This window comes from Heptranchias perlo, chromosome 33 (assembly GCF_035084215.1).
Source record: "Heptranchias perlo isolate sHepPer1 chromosome 33, sHepPer1.hap1, whole genome shotgun sequence".
NCBI classification, from domain to species: domain Eukaryota; kingdom Metazoa; phylum Chordata; class Chondrichthyes; order Hexanchiformes; family Hexanchidae; genus Heptranchias; species Heptranchias perlo.
In genome coordinates, this window is record NC_090357.1 from 13,158,468 (window position 1) to 13,175,391 (window position 16,924).

The window sequence follows — 16,924 nt, forward strand, 5'->3', positions numbered from 1 at the left end:
ATGCCCTCCCAATAACACTAGTCACAGCAAGAATACAGATATCTGCCAATAAAAGTAGTTGTGATGCTACAATTGCCGTCAGTGTCCTTGGGCTAGGGAGAGGAATCATAAAATCAGGCAGGGTCCCATTCTTATTTGCTATTCAATGACCTCCTGCTGTACGCTTGAATGGGCATCAGTGAAGAACAGGATTGAGCTCAGCTTGTGATCCTCTCCATAAATGAATAGTCTGCTGACACTTATTGTGCAGGTCACTTAAGAATCACTGGTGTGGAGAGATACCAGAGGGCTGTTTGTACACATGGAACTGCACCCTAGCAAAGGTCAGGAGTGGAGGGGAAAAAGGGGAGCAAAAAAAGGAACAACTTTTTTTTAATGATTTTGATTGATTTTACTTGTGTCTGAATATCAAGAGCAAGAAATGATCAATCTTGTTTCTATTCAGTTGGCTAGATCATTTCAAACAACCCCTTGTTACCATGTGTTTAAACATTACCTGATTGGATCAGGTTAAATTAAAAGACTGATTTAGCATTGCTATTTTAGTCTGACCTGGTATATATTTAATTGAGCAAGTGTCCAAACTGAACATATCCCATTAATAACCAAACCATCAAGAAACTGGTCTTGTGAACCTGAGGAGACATTAGTAGTTAATGGTTGACAGGACAAAACACACAATCTGACCAAATGAAGAAGAGCAGACATGAGTTTCAGGGTCAATGCTCCAGTGGTCTAGAAATAGAGCTGTTCTGGCATGTTGAATTTTGACCTAAAGAAACAAAAATGCATGAGCCTGCATATGAATAAGACATGTCAATTAAAGAGCTGGTTTAGTCCAGCTCATTGCTCGGGACATGTCTGGCAGATGGCTGGTTAATGCCAGTGGTAAATTTGAGTACCTATTATCTGATGTATTTTCCACTAGTGGTGGTTAATGACCACTTGCTTTGAGGATGCCTAAGCCACAGCTTGCACTAAAGGACCAGATAATTAGCCCCTGTGGTTGCTGGGGCCAGGTTCTAACCTTTAAAAGATAGGACTCCTGGTGTATCAGAGGGGGATGGCAGGCTGTTCTTAGTCCCACCATTCTCCATTCCCCTGCAGTTACCTTATTTGATCTCATCCAGTTTTAAGTAACCACTTCCAATAGTGGTACCAGCAGAAAAATTATTTTGTCTAGTGGTTAATGCTATTACCAGGGAAAAAAATCAAAAAACCCCTGAGTAGTAAACTTCATATCAAGATATAAATCTAGGTCTCTTTCTTCGTACACTTAACTTTAAACAAAATTATATTCTCAAAAACTGATTTTTGTGTCTGGTACATATCCTCCATAACAATAAAAGAAAAGATGTGACTGGGACTTCTGAAATAATTGGAAAGCTGAACATCTTAAGCTGCAGTAGCATAATAACCCCACCACAACTCAGTAATTTCCCTTCAATGAATAGTCCATTGACACTAAATATTATATAACTGTGAATTGCTGAAAAATCAGTTGATGGATTTTTTTTCTGTATAAAATAGAATGTGAAAATATGCAGAAAAAGAGCTGCACTAGATCCTCTCTAATATGTTTTCTTTGGAAGCATTGCAAAAGTATGTTATAAATTCGGTGTTTTACACATTTTCTTCTATTAGAGAAGGAACCACAATGCATGAAATATTAGACATCGACAGGTTATGCTGTGCATCACAGCCTAGGCCTAGTGTATTTTGTAACACAGCATAGAGTTTAAACTTGTTGCATTTTAGTGAAATGATGGAAGCAGGATGTATGGAATGGAGCAGAAGGGGAGTATTATTTGGGTTGTCCATGTGGAACTGACATCTTAGGCAGTAGAATCATTCCATATTCTTGCATGGAGAGGTCTGTGCAGACAAGGTACACTGATAAAACACCACAAAACTGGAGGCTGACTTTTCAGTGCTCTTAATGGGTACTGACATGTCATCAATCACACTATAAAATGGGATAAAGGAACATACCTGTTTGGTGAAAAGGACTGCAGTGTCATAGTACTCAGGATTCTTATCATTGGCCTTGTTAAACTTTTTCTGCCATGCACAAAAGTTTCTTAGTGTTAGCGCTGCATTGCTGGAGATTTTCGGGCCCTTGTCTTCATGATTGATGACCATAAACTTCACCACCACAATGCTGACAGGGTTCAATATGCTGGGGTGTTTGTACAGTCTGGCTGCCACTGCCATTAACATCAGGACGTAGTGTTTAAGATCGTCACCATGAAAGTTGGCCATGGACTCATCAGCCACTACTAAGGTTTCCACAAAACGGGGAATTGATGCAAAACGCTTGGATCTACTGGCCTTTTTACCCGCATATTCCCTTGTCGGTGAATGATCCATGCTATGGGATGCTTTAAAAGAGAAGATTAAAATGTTAGCAGGTATATGATACTGGTTATTTTGCTAATGCTTACCTTCATTAAATAGACATTTGTTTTAAGAGTACAACTTGTCTCACACACAACAAAAAAATTTCATGTACATCAATAGAACTTGCACTTGAATGGATTTGTTGACATGGGGACCCAACTATGGGTACGATGGGATTGTAAAATTGCATTTATATTGAATTTAGTGACATGCCAGTGTCACCAGATCCCAAAATGCCCATCTTGTGATGCTGGCAGGAATGCCAAGGTGAAGTTGCCAGATTGTTAAGCCAAGAAGATGTGGCTAAAACAGCTTTTCCCAGTTGTTAGCATTAGCAAATTTGGCTAAATTTACTTTGGGATCATTGCTGACAGTTGCGTCAGGAACCAGCAACATTGGCATATCCCGAAACTAAATAAATGTACAGTTTAAAAATACAAGTGCACAATTACACAGCTATCCATAATGCCAATTACAGCTAAATTAAAAGCATCTGGGTTCAGTAGCTGCCTATCTAGAGTCAGGCTTGCCAAATCCCATTCATTAAAAATATCATTAGTGAAATATCAATTGTTTTGAATAGCTATCCACCAATTATCTGGGTTCAAGAGGCAATGAGGTGCAATTTTGTCGAGAGAATGAAGGATATGCTGAGAAGGTGGGTATTGGAGTTGATCTATTTAAATGGGCCAGGCTTGCTGGGCCTAATGTCTCTTTGTATTTACTATCTAACACGCACATCCATTGAAGATGGAGTGAAAACAGTTGCAACTGAAAGATTGCTTTAAAACAATGTTGTCTTGCTGATCTGTTAATCAATAGATTTTCAATCCAATTTTTTTAAAAAGTCAAATAACAAATATCCATTTTCAGTCAACCAGTCAGCAAGGAAAGTAATTAGTTAAGTGACAAATATAATTGTACTGAATGAGCTAATGCACTGTGTGTTAGGTTTGCTGGTTTTGGTGATCACAAAGCACGTGGAAAAATATTGATAAATTCTTCATCATCGTCTTCAGCACATTGGAACATCAAATCAGTGTGAGACACTCAAGTAGCCCTTTTGTTGCTCTTGTAGCTCCAGTTTTTATAAGCTCTGCGGAGTTAGAAAACCTCACATGTACTGAAGTTATTTCATTTTAAAAACATCAAATTTGGCTCCATTTTTGCTATTTCTTAGGACCATGGGTCTGGTACCATTGTATAGAACATTGCACATATAATATGTGTAGGAACCATGTATTTGCCCGAAATTTCTGGCCACCAGAGATCTGAATGTTAGCCTTGGTGGAAGCATTGAGCTCACCCACCACCTCCCCCCCAGCTCTGCCCTTCTATAAACTGCTTACAATAAATTGATCTGGCAATGCTGTCACCTAGGGTTGGTGCATGGGGCAGGACTACCTCTGGAAAATAAGAAATGTTACCAAAAATAGAATTATAGAAATGCATTAAAAAGATGGAATATTAGTAAAGAAAATGAATGGAATCAAGTGATCTGATCAGCTGTGTAAGCACCAATGTGTCACAGCACCCCCTTTTTTTAATAAAGAACTGCAACACTGCATGTGAATTCACTGCCAAGATCTATCCAGCAATTTAAAAGTTGTCCTACTAACTAGTATTGTAATGGATATTCCAACGCACTTTGTAATGGATGGAGAATGGATATCTGTTTAATTAATTCTCTATCCTCTACTCCAGTGTAAATTATTATCCCCACCCCCCGCTTTCTATTAAAGGTGACAACTCTTACTGAGATAACGCTCGACTGAGCCTGACAACCCTCTGGTTTCTTGTTCAAGTGGTCATTCCTCATGTGTGAATCCAGAGTGTAACTATTGGCAGACTATTAAAACTTCGATAGCCATCAAACTAGAACCCAATCTATTCCTCACCTGAAATCCATATGCACCCATTTTCCGGCAGGGGATGCTGGACAGCAATCGGGAGCAAGAATCCCAGTTGTTTTTATTACCTCCCTAGGCTGGTGTACCAAAGCCAATTGTAGCATCCCAACTATTAGTCCAGGCAAGATCAGCAAATTCAGGAATCGAACCTGAGGCCTTTGAATCTCAATGGCTTAGCACCAAAAGCACACAGTGCATTTATCCACTGAGGTATTGGGGAAGCTGCTAATCAAGTGATTCTGATAACCTCATAGATCTCCAAATCTCAAGTGGTTCATAAACAGAATGGAATTCGATTAAACTCACTGCCAGTCATTGTTCCTGTTCCAGTTAAGGGCAATTTGAATTTGTCCAAAAGAAAGGTGCCAAAAATTTATGTCACAAATTGTTCTTAGCTGCAAGTAACTTATGATTAATAATTAATGTTCAAATTGATATACAGCATAGGGAGAGGTTGCTTTTAATCGACCGGTGAAGGCCATAAGGCACAGCACAGTCATTTTCAAAAAGCTGCAGAAAGATTTTAGTTAAGTTAGATCCCTCAATCTGCTTCTCCTGGATTCCCTGGTATCATAGGTTGTGAATTGAGGGTGAATTTGGTTACTAGAGAATGGGCTCAATCTTATAGTTTTAGCCTGGTTGACATGAATAGGGCAGGAGGGATTCAATGTGCTCTTGAGCAGTCTTGAAGGCATTCATCAAAATGGTACTTACGCAGCCTCCAAATATGTTGAATAGGTTTCTATAATAAAGATTTTTCTTAGATTTAATAATCTTCCCATTGTGTGAGACGATGGTAGAGAAAAAGTAAGGGGTCGGGGGCAGGGAGTGAAGTGACGATAAAGCCAACCGTCACTTATGACCTGAGCTACAAAACAACTTGTATTTATATAGCGCCTTTAACTTAAGAAAATGTCCCAAGGTGCTTCACAGGAGCGTAATGAGACAACAATTGACACCGAGCCAAAGAAGGAAATATTAGGACAGGTGGCTAAGAGTTTGATCAAAGAGATAAGTTTTAAAGGAGAGGTATAGAGATGGAGATGTTTGGGGAGGGAATTCCAGAGTTTATGGCTTCGATGGCTGAAGGCACAGCCACCAATGGTGGGGCAAAAGGATTGGGGGATGGACAAGAGGCCAGAGTTGGAGGAATGCAGAGATTTTGGAGGGTTGTAGGGTTGGAGGAGGTTACAGAGATAGGGAGAGGTGAGGCCATGTAGTAATTTGAACAGGAGGATGAGAATTTTCAAATCGAGGCGTCGCTGGACCGGGAGCCAGGTGAGTGAGCACAGGGGTGATGGGTGAACGGGACTTAGTGCGAGTTAGGATACGGGCAGCAGAGTTTTGGATGAGCTCAAGTGCATGGAGGGTGGAAGATAAGAGGCCAGCCGGGAGAGCATTGGAATAGTTGATTCTAAAGGTAACAAAAGCATGGGCGAGGGTTTCAACAGCAGATAAGCTGAGGCAGGGGTGGAGGCAGGCAATGTTACAGAGATGGAAGTAGGCAGTCTTTGTAATGGGGAGGATATGGAGTCAGAAGCTTAGCTCAGGGTCAAATAGGATGTCGAGGTTGCAAACAGTCTGGTTCAGCCTGAGACAGTGGCCATCGAGGGGGTTGGAATCGGTGGTAAATGTACTGAGTTTGTGGCAGGAGCCGAAGACAATGGTCTTCCCGGTGTTTAACTGGAGGAAATTGGGGCTCATCCAAGACTGGATCTCGGACGAGCAGTCTAACAACACAGGGGCAGTGAGGTAGTTGTATAGCATGTAATACTGTAGGAACATTTTCCCCCTTTGGCAGTCGATCACTGCAAAGTAAACAATTTATATTCAAACTAAACATTTGTCTAAATGAACAAAAACGAGAAATGTAGGACGTTATTTTGCAGGACTGAAACTTGCAGCCTGCAAATAGTTAATGTCTAAAGCGGTTGTAGTCACGTGGATACTCTTGGACTGTCAGCGATTCAGTTGGAAGATGTTTGACCCTGTTAAGGAGTGAAAGCGCATCACCGCTCTCCGAATCATCAGAATCGACATCGTAATCACCAAACTATTAGAAAATCCCACTCTCGCCAATATGACAGAGCGGCACCAGATGTGGGGGAAATGCAGAGCTGCAGTGAGGGGGGTCACACATGACAAGTTTGATCACGTGAAGCACAGGGCTCAACCCCTCGGTAGATGTACAGTAAGGAGCAGAACACATGCACATTGCTTCCTGACATTACCAGTGTGAGAAGGTGCTAACAAAAAACTTCAGCTAAACAGTGTCACTGCCCAGAGAAGGAGTGGGCAAGAGGGTGGAATGAAAAGCAAAGTTTCACTTTTCAATAAGCAAAATGTTCTGGAAACCCCGTTCCTGTTAGTACATAGTATAATCACAGTGACTGTGAGTGCAGTTACAATGTGCAACACCTTACTGCAAAAGATACATTGCGCATTTATAGTGGTTGCCTTCGACATTTCAGTGAGTACAAAGGAATGCGTTTTATTGCATTTAATAAATATTTTACCCATATAAAGTCATAATTGCAGGAAATTATGGCGTAAATGCAAAAAGATGTTGTACAAAAACGGCTGAGTCTGCAGATGTGGGAGAGCAATGAGCAGAATGACTACCGACTTCCTGATGTAACTGATTCTCTTGGTCAGTCCGCGGCGCAGCATCACTTACCGACCGAGTCAGTTACAGAAATTGGCTAACCCACAGTACTGGCGCCAAGTGAATACAATATCTATATTAAAATAGAAATTAGAATGCAGATCAATAAAAATTAGTTACAGGAACCCCAACATGTTTCAATATCAGATGCAGAAAGTTTACTATTTTCAATAAAAATGTGACAGTGAATTTTGATGTAAATGTGACGCCTGTTGTAATTCAGGGAAAGATATTTTGATGGGTCTCACAAATTAAAATGAATCTGTAATTGCAAATACTTTTGCTGGGAAAAACAACATATTCAGATCACCTTTAAATTTCTCGAGCACTTCCACGTTTGCATGTGTCCCACTCACTCCGCATCTGGATGTGGCGTTAACCGAGAGGATGGAAGCGCTCCTGCGGCGGATAACGTGAGTGGTGTCGGCACCTGCGCCCGTTTGTGTCCCGGTCTCGTTTTTAACCGGTTGGATGAGATACTCCGATCCGTTGGAACCAAAAGCTCCGTGCATACCATCGCACAGGCTCAGAGCCGCGAAAGATTCCGGGTCGGCGTTCACAGAGCCCGAATAAAAGCAGTGGGTCAAACTGGTACCCCAGGCAGGACTCGGAGATGCAGCCAGGGACTGCATAGTGAAAGCCGGCGCCAGGAAACTGGAATCGGGCACCAAATTCAAATAAAACTCCTCGTCAAACGCCCTGATTTTAAAAGCCACATTCTGGTCGTTGATATCTTCGACGCTTCTTTTGAAGAAGTGCCGCTCTTTGGATGCAGCGTCTAGTCGGACGGGAGTAACCAACTGACTCTCCATAGAAAGAGTGGATTTGGAGAAGACGAGGAAGAAATCCAAAATTATGATCGATCTAGTTACCGCTAACATTGTTAGATTCTTTTTTTTTTGTTAAAAAATGTGAAATTCCTAAAAAGTCCAACACCAATCCAAAAAAAAGGGGGGGATTTCCTTTTTCATTAAAATAAATCCAGAAATGTTTTCTCAGCAATCTCTGTAATGTAAAATCCACGGCTGCAATCGAGCTGCTCCATTACCTCTGGTACCTGTGTGTTGGAGTGTGGACTGAGTCTGTGGTTTATATACATTCTGTCGTGTGTAAACAGCCGTGCAAATCAGGGCTGGGACCTCCTGGAAAATGCTTATTGGACGTGGTTTTTTTTTTATAATGTAGTGTCTCAACCACTTAGAGGCGGTTTGCCCCCCTCCAAATATTATCGGTTTACATCCGATCATGATGGGGACGTGTTGCATCCCACCCATGAGAGGATTCGACCATGGACATGCTTTATTATTTAATTGAATAACCGAATGCTGTACCAACACATCTCTCCCCCCCTCCAGTTAACTCGTTCAAGTCATTCCGATATTCCTAGTTGTCGCATTTAGAACCAAGCTGCTAACTGTATATTCCGACATGGAATCGATTAAAGATCGGCTTTATGATAAATCGGTCCCTGATTTGACGTTGGGCTGGGATCGTGAAATCTTGCTCGTGTTTCGTTCAGCACGTTATTAAAGTGAAGCCGCTCACATATCTGTTCAGCGGGTCGCAGATCATTCACACGCATCTGAAGGACAAGACACTGCATAAACGCGCATTGCCCTTTTTAATTGTAATGATTATTTTTTAATGACCCTTTGAATGAAAACCAGTCGTTATCTAAACTGGAATTACATTAGTGAACCTGACGTGCCACATCCTTACACACATTCCGCGTACAAGACATTTTGGAAAACAGAAGAAAGCTCAGCAAACAATCGCGCGAAGTGTTGTGGAGAGAGCAATGAATGCAGCTGAGCGTTTGACATAAAGCTTTACAGCTGGCGCTTCTTCCCGAGTGCAGTTCTCATCCTGGCTTCTCAACCATCTGCAGCACAGAATGCTCTTTCCACTGTGTATAATGAAACAAGTTTGGGAGTATGTGTGTTAAATCATTGCATCCCCAACCAATTTCATTCTGATTGCTCAGAAAGCGAAGCACCGAGGCAGAGCTACACCGAGGCTCACACATCTGTTCACACCAAGGCTCACACATCTATCACATTAACTCCATTTGACTCTCAGACGACACAGCATCTAAAATAGGACAAAAGCCGAACCCACTACAAGTGGCTTTTCATCACAGAACAGTCATCGAGCGTGTCCCAGTCTTTCTAACATCTGGAGACATTACACCTTTAAGAATGATTTTTTTTTCGCCCTAGTCCTGCAGCAATCAGTAAATCTTAATTGACGCGTAATGTACACATATCCTTCCCCTTCCAATCTGCGTGTTACTGTTACACAAACGTACCCTCTCTAAACGGTTTGTATCTTGCAGTGAAAGTATGTTGTAAACAAACACTATTCTAATCGGATAGACCTGGACCACTAACAGAATGCAGATGTTTACACCCATCTTCTCGTGTTAAAAATAATTAAAGACACACACAATCCTCTGATTTTTAAAGATCTGATTTTTGTAACTGACCAGTTGGAATGCGGGGAAACTTTATGCGGCTGCAACTTCAACGGTTTACTAAAGGAATAAAATAAAATGAGTGAAAGGAATGATTTATTTACATTCGGGAATAATGATTGAAGCGATTTGTTTCTTGGTTGGGGTCACGGTGGGTTTTAAAAATGCTGCCGACCTGATCGCTCCTTTAGTTATTTGCTGGACGACAGCGCCGACTTCGTCCTGTCTCTAAACCTCGGTACTGCAAGTGAGCTCGGCATCTGGCTGAATCACTGCCGGGGGATCTTCAATACCGCCGGGTAGGCGCAAAGGTCTTCAAACAGAGTGATGAGCCGACCCCCACCCACCCCCAGCTCCCACTCGGTTTATGTCATGGATTAGCTGCATCAGTCAGACCTGCATACAACTGTGGACTATTCGCTACTTTCTCAATGAGCTACAGGTATCTGCGCCGCCCCCCCCATTTAACCTGCACATGGTCCAAGTGGCTGTATTATACAGACCTGAAGGATGATTGAGAGAGTGGTATATATATATAGAGAGAGAGATGCGCCAGATAACAGACAGATCGAATAAATAAACATGTGAATAGGGTTGGATTCAGGGCAGCATTGAAGTTATCATTAGTCAGTCAGGACCCTCCTCTCTCTGAACATCTGATGCTGTTAAGTTAATCTTAATAGGGATACAAATATAAGGCCCAAGGGTCGTAGTGTTTGTTACAATATTTATGTAATGACGGCTACGACGACTTACACTGTGTAATATTTCTTAGCCATTGAAATGAACTTTAAACGAGTCCATTCATTGTACTCCCCTCTAAACCAGTGCTCACTAATCTCTGACCTCCAGAAATGTATTGTGTGATTGCGAAATGTTATGTTTCTCAAACTTGTGGGGCCCGGATGTGTTTATCTTCTTATCACATTTCCCGTCCTCATTATATCCAGAGAGTTGTGTTTAACCACAGGGTTTGTTTGAGATAGGATCTGATCTGGGGAGAACTCTGCCGGTCATTAGAACAGGTGGGTCTCGCTGGGCTGGTTGAAAGCTTTTGTTCAGGGCTCAGCATCGCCACCTAACGGCGGAAACTCCTCTTGCCGTTAGTTCCAGCCAGCGGTTAAAGTCGAATTTGTTAAAAGGTACTCACCCATCCCGCCCTGTTTAATTTTTGAGCCCTCCCGGTAATCTTCGACCCCTGAAACCTTTGGTACTGCCAACTCAAGCAATGTTGGCCTTTCTGACATTAGTCTTGTCACATTCTAATTATAGTACTATTTCATAAGTACTTGTTTATATCAACATAAAAAGGTAAGGTAACAAAATATTTACATAATCTAATGTTACAGTATGAGTGTTACAATGAACAGGATCAAAGGTCCTGGTTTCTACTCCAGTATTTTACCACCATTCAATGCAACTGTTAATCACTGTATTAGCAGAACTCCAATCTAGCAGTCTATCAACACGACATACAAAAGGGTCAATCCCTTTGTTAACAGGGCTTCAGGTTGGGGTCAGTAGCCTTATCACTCATTAACACCGGCGATGCGGCCAGCTCCATTTTAAAAGGCGCCTAAGGCCAGGTGTTCAAAGCACCCGCCTGTTTCAGGTGATAGGCCCCTTTTAACATGGAATCGGGGTCCTAAGACATAAATAGGATCCTGATTGCCATTTCTGGTTGGAACTGGTCCGGGTGATTGAAACGAAGAGGCTCGCAGAAGGTAAGTGTTGAATTATTTTTGTGGAGTGCACTTCTGAGGCCCACGAAAGTAAACTGAGTAGCTGCCACCCCGGGAACCCCACCCTCCACGATCGTGACCCTTCCCCCGTTACTTACCTTGCTGGCGGCTGCCCCCAGCCCGATCTTGAGGCCTCGATCCTGCCAAATTTAAATGAGGGGGGGCCTCTTCACTGCCAGAATGGGCGGCTGGCCAGCGTGCTCCCCCGGTCGGTCACCCAAAAGTCAAAAACGACCCCACCTCTTAAACTCTGACCAATTGCATTCACTGAATGAGATTGCCATGTTCCAAGTACAAAACCCATTGTTACATTGTTGCATACCCATGCAGTACCACTTATGAATGGAACATTAAACCAAGCCCCACCTCTGCTCATGTTTTGGTGGCTCAGGTGTATGTTGAAGAAACCATGGCACTTTTCAAAGAAGAGCAGAGAGTGTCCAGTGAGAAGAGAGAAGACCAGTGTCCTGGTCAACTTCCCTCCCTCAAACAACACCATCAGAATTTAACTTGGTGGTGACCATCTTGAACAGGAAAAATTCCAGTTCACCTCCCCATAACCTTCAATGGCACCACTACTACAAAATACCCCACCATCAACATCCTAGGGGTCACCGTTGACTACAGCTGAGCTGGACCAGCCATATCAATACCATGGCTAAAAGAGCAGGACAGAGGCATGGTCTTCTGCGATGAGTGGCTCATCTCCTGACCCCTCAAAGCCTCTTCACTATCTACAATGCTCAAGTAAAGAGTGTGATGGAATATTCACCACTTGCCTGGATGGGTGCAACTGCAACAACATTCCAGAAACCTGCTATCAAGGACAGAGCAGTTCACTTGATTGATGCCCCTGCCACAGGAATCAACATCTGCCCCTCCACTACAGACACACTGTGGCTGCAGTATATACAATTTACAGGATGCAATGCAGCAACTCACCAAGGCTACTTCAACAACACCTCCCTCCCCTGAGACCTCCACCACCAAGAAGAAGACCAGCAATGTTGTGAGAACAAGTTCCCCTCCTAGTCACACACCATCCTGGCTTCGACATATATCGGCGTTCCTCCATCGTCGCTGAGTCAGAATCCTGGTATTCCCTACCTAACATCAATGTGGGAGCACCATCACCACAGGACTGCAGAGGTTCAAGGAAAAGACCCATCACCTTCTCAGGACAACTACGGATGGGCAATAATGCAGCTTTGCTAACATCATCCACATCCCAAGAACGAATATAAAAAAGAATCAGGTTAATTGGTCATTCACCTCAATGCTGTTTGTACAAAATGGCTGTCATATTTGCCTACATAATAATCACTGTCCTTCAAAAATAATTAATTACATGAGTTGCTTTGAGAGGCATGATAAGACAGTAGATAAATGCAAGTCTTTTTTATACTTATCTATATATCCTTCAATATTATTGTTAACCAGAAATTTATCTGGCTCTTTTTTAAAGGAATTAATCAATTTAGCATATTTGGTTTTACTGAGAACATAGTCAAGCATACATTTCCAATGTCACCTGAATACTTTGGTACCTTCCTACTGTACAATGCACCGTGTTTCTTACCATCTGTAATCCATAGTGGATATGCTGTTCCCACAACACAAGTCCTGTCCTGTGATCACCTCATACAATACACAAATAAAGTCGGAAAAATTAGAGTTAAAAGCAATTATATCACAGATACTGTGTTAGATTTTGTTTGGATAGAACTTCATACCACATGTGACAATCAGGAAGTAATTGACATTCTTCAAAGGGTGTGGGACTCTCAAAGACTTTGAAAGATAACTCTGTGCTAAATGTTAATGATGTGGAGATGCCGGTGATGGACTGGGGTTGACAATTGTAAACAATTTTACAACACCAAGTTATAGTCCAACAAATTTATTTTAAATTCCACAAGCTTTCGGAGGCTTCCTCCTTCCTCAGGTGAACGGTGTGGAAAATGGTTTTTCCACACCGTTCACCTGAGGAAGGAGGAAGCCTCCGAAAGCTTGTGGAATTTAAAATAAATTTGTTGGACTATAACTTGGTGTTGTAAAATTGTTTACAATTCTAAATGTTAATAACAGTTTTTTTATGAGGGGTATCTAAGTATGTGTACTTACTCTGATTAAAGCAAGTGCTTCAAGTACTAAACTATAGTTTGTTTACTGGTCTGTAAAGAATAAAGACTAACTTTCCAAACTTAGCCCCTGGTGGCAAGGCAAAGATAACAGCAAGCACTGCGGTCTCAGTGCTGACTGCAATATAAGCAGTGCATCTACTTGCAGTAAAGATCATGATGAATTGATCACACTCCGGTGCTGCAGTAAGCATTCAAAATGTTGGTTATTGTAAAGCCATGGTGGGTTAGACATGCCCTCTGCTGTCTGTGCTACAAATAAATTTGATGCTGTGTCAAGGGTCAGGGTCTCCAGACAGCAATGTTTGTCTTTCCCATTAAATGTCCCTGCATGACATTCATCACGTCAGAACAATACTCTGAGGGAAGTACCTTCAATTTCAAGTAACTCTCCACATGAACAGTGTAAAAAAAATTGTTTGTAACTTCAGCTAGCTGGTAGAAATGCTAACCTTTCAGAAACAAGGCGGCTAGCAGGAGACTTGCTGCGTTGAGTCTAGTCTGGAGTATGTGGCCGGTCTGCCTTCAGCCATCTCTCATTGTATTGAGCCGCGATCAGCATCTCAGAAGCCAATCACAGTGCTTCAATGTGAGTGAATGTTCAGTGTCGGCTGGGACTCCATTTAAAGATAGGTTCTCTGGGATACATCACTCAGTTACCGGCTTCAATTTAGTGCCTCCCACAGTAACACAACTGAGATTGGAAGCTCGGTGGAGTGAGTGGGTTTGAAACTGTCCCATCACTCCATACTCCCAATCGTAAGACAATGGGGTGAAACCTCTGTTTTAATTTTAAAAATCAACAGAACACCAGTTTTTTTCTGTAATTGATCATTAATGAAATTATAAAGTGTGACATTCAAATGCGATTTTTGAAACTCAATTTCATTCATGGTCCATCCATTACAGATAAATAAGTATTCTCGATTTATGTTATTAGAGTAATTTCACCCTTACATGTTTACTGGACCATTGTTCTGTTTAGGCACAAGGTAACCCCTGATTCAGAAGAAAAAATTAAAACTTTTCACATCTATGATAGAAGTGCATTACAAATGGTATCACCTTGGTCACCCATTAACAATGGCAAGTGAAAACATACAGAGCTCTGGATTTCCATAACAGGTCATCAATTATCAGTAGAAACAGCAGACCTGCCCAGTACAGTATTGAACAGATCTGCCCAGTACAGTATTGAACAGAGACCTGCCTGGTACAGTATTGAACAGAGACCTCCTCAGTACAGTATTGTCAACCCCAGTCCATCACCGGCATCTCCACATTACAGTATTGAACAGAGACCTGCTCAGTACAGTATTGAACAGAGACCTGCTCAGTACAGTATTGAACAGATACCTGCCCAGTACAGTATTGAACAGATACCTGCCCAGTACAGTATTGAAGAGACCTGCTCAGTACAGTATTGAACAGACCTGCTCAGTACAGTATTGAACAGCAGACCTGACCAGTACAGTATTGAACAGACCTGCTCAGTACAGTATTGAACAGACATGCCCAGTACAATATTGAACAGCAGACCTGCCCAGTACAGTATTGAACAGACCTGCTCAGTACAGTATTGAACAGACTTGCCCAGTACAATATTGAACAGCAGACCTGCTCAGTACAGTATTGAACACAGACCTGCTCAGTACAGTATTGAACAGACATGCCCAGGACAGAATTGAACAGAGACCTGCTCAGTACAGTATTCAACAGAGACCTGCCCAGTACAGTATTGAACAGCAGAACTGCTCAGTACAGTATTGAACAGCAGGCCTGCACAGTACAGTATTGAACAGCAGACCTGCTCAGTACAGTATTGAACAACAAATCTGCTCAGTAAAGTATTGAACAGAGACCAGCACAGTACAGTATTGAACAGAGACCTGCTCAGTACAGTACTGAACAGAGACCAGCCCAGTACAGTATTGAACAGCAGGCCTGCTCAGCACAGTATTGAACAGCAGATCTGCCCAGTACAGTATTGAACAGAGACCTGCTCAGTACAGTACTGAACAGAGACCTGCCCAGTACAGTATTGAACAGAGACCTGCTCAGTACAGTACTGAACAGAGACCAGCCCAGTACAGTATTGAACAACAAACCTGCTCAGTAGAGTATTGAACAACAGACCTGCCCAGTACAGTATTGAACAGACCTGCTCAGCACAGTATTAAACAGACCTGCCCAGTACAATATTGAACAGCAGACCTGCTCAGTACAGTATTGAACAGCAGACCTGCTCAGTAGAGTATTGAACAGACCTGCCCAGTAAAGTATTGAACGGAGACCTGCTCAGTACAGTACTGAACAGAGACCTGCCCAATGCAGTATTAAACAGCAGGCCTGCTCAGTACAGCATTGAACAGCAGATCTGCTCAGTACAGTATTGAACAGCAGACCTGCCAAGTACAATATTGAACAGCAGACCTGCCCAGTACAGTATTGAACAGCAGACCTGCTCAGTACAGTATTGAACAGCAGACCTGCCCAGTACAGTATTGAACAGCAGACCTGCCCAGTACAGTATTGAACAGAGACCTGCCCAGTACAGTACTGAACAGCAGGCCTGCTCAGTACAGTATTGAACCGACCTGCCCAGTACAGTATTGAACAACAAACCTGCCCAGTACAGTATTGAACAGAGACCTGCCCAGTACAGTATTGAACAGAGACCTGCCCAGTACAGTATTGAAAAGCAGACTTGCTCAGTACAGTATTGAACAGGCCTGCCCAGTACAGCATTGAACAGACCTGCTCAGTACAGTATTGAACAGACCTGCCCAGTAAAATATTGAACAGCAGACCTGCTCAGTACAGTATTGAACAGACCTGCCCAGTACAGTATGGAACAGAGACCTGCTCAGTACAGTATTGAACAGCAGACCTGCTCAGTACAGTATTGAACAGCAGGCTTGCACAGTACAGTATTGAACAGCAGACCTGCCCAGTACAGTATTGAACAACAAACCTGCTCAGTAGAGTATTGAACAGCAGATCTGCCCAGTACAGTATTGAACAGAGACCTGCCCAGTACAGTATTGAACAGACCTGCTCAGTACAGTATTGAACAGACATGCCCAGTACAATATTGAACAGCAGACCTGCCCAGTACAGTATTGAACAGACCTGCTCAGTACAGTATTGAACAGCAGACCTGCCCAGTACAGTATTGAACAGACCTGCCCAGTACAGTATTGAACAGCAGAACTGCTCAGCACAGTATTGAACAGCAGGCCTGCACAGTACAGTATTGAACAGCAGACCTGCTCAGTACAGTATTGAACAACAAACCTGCTCAGTAGAGTATTGAACAGCAGATCTGCCCAGTACAGTATTGAACAGACCTGCTCAGTACAGTATTGAACAGACTTGCCCAGTACAATATTGAACAGCAGACCTGCTCAGTACAGTATTGAACACAGACCTGCTCAGTACAGTATTGAACAGACCTGCCCAGGACAGAATTGAACAGCAGAACTGCTCAGCACAGTATTGAACAACAAACCTGCTCAGTAGAGTATTGAACAGACCTGCCCAGGACAGTATTGAACAGCAGACCTGCTCAGTACAGTATTGAACAACAAACC

The 16,924-nt window shown here is 42.5% G+C and overlaps 1 protein-coding gene across 1 annotated transcript in view; it reads right to left on the reverse strand.

Moving 5' to 3' along the window:
- The window catches only part of LOC137301483 (A disintegrin and metalloproteinase with thrombospondin motifs 15-like), a 39,020-nt gene extending 30,907 nt beyond the window's left edge, over window positions 1-8,113 (reverse strand). Inside the window, exons 1-2 of the mRNA XM_067970994.1 lie at window positions 7,286-8,113; window positions 1,993-2,381 (exon numbers count right to left, since the gene is read on the reverse strand). Coding sequence (XP_067827095.1) covers window positions 1,993-2,381; window positions 7,286-7,856 — 960 coding nt within the window. The 5' untranslated portion in view covers window positions 7,857-8,113. The remainder of the gene's footprint in view (window positions 1-1,992; window positions 2,382-7,285) is intronic.
- Between the last annotated feature and the right edge of the window lie 8,811 nt (window positions 8,114-16,924).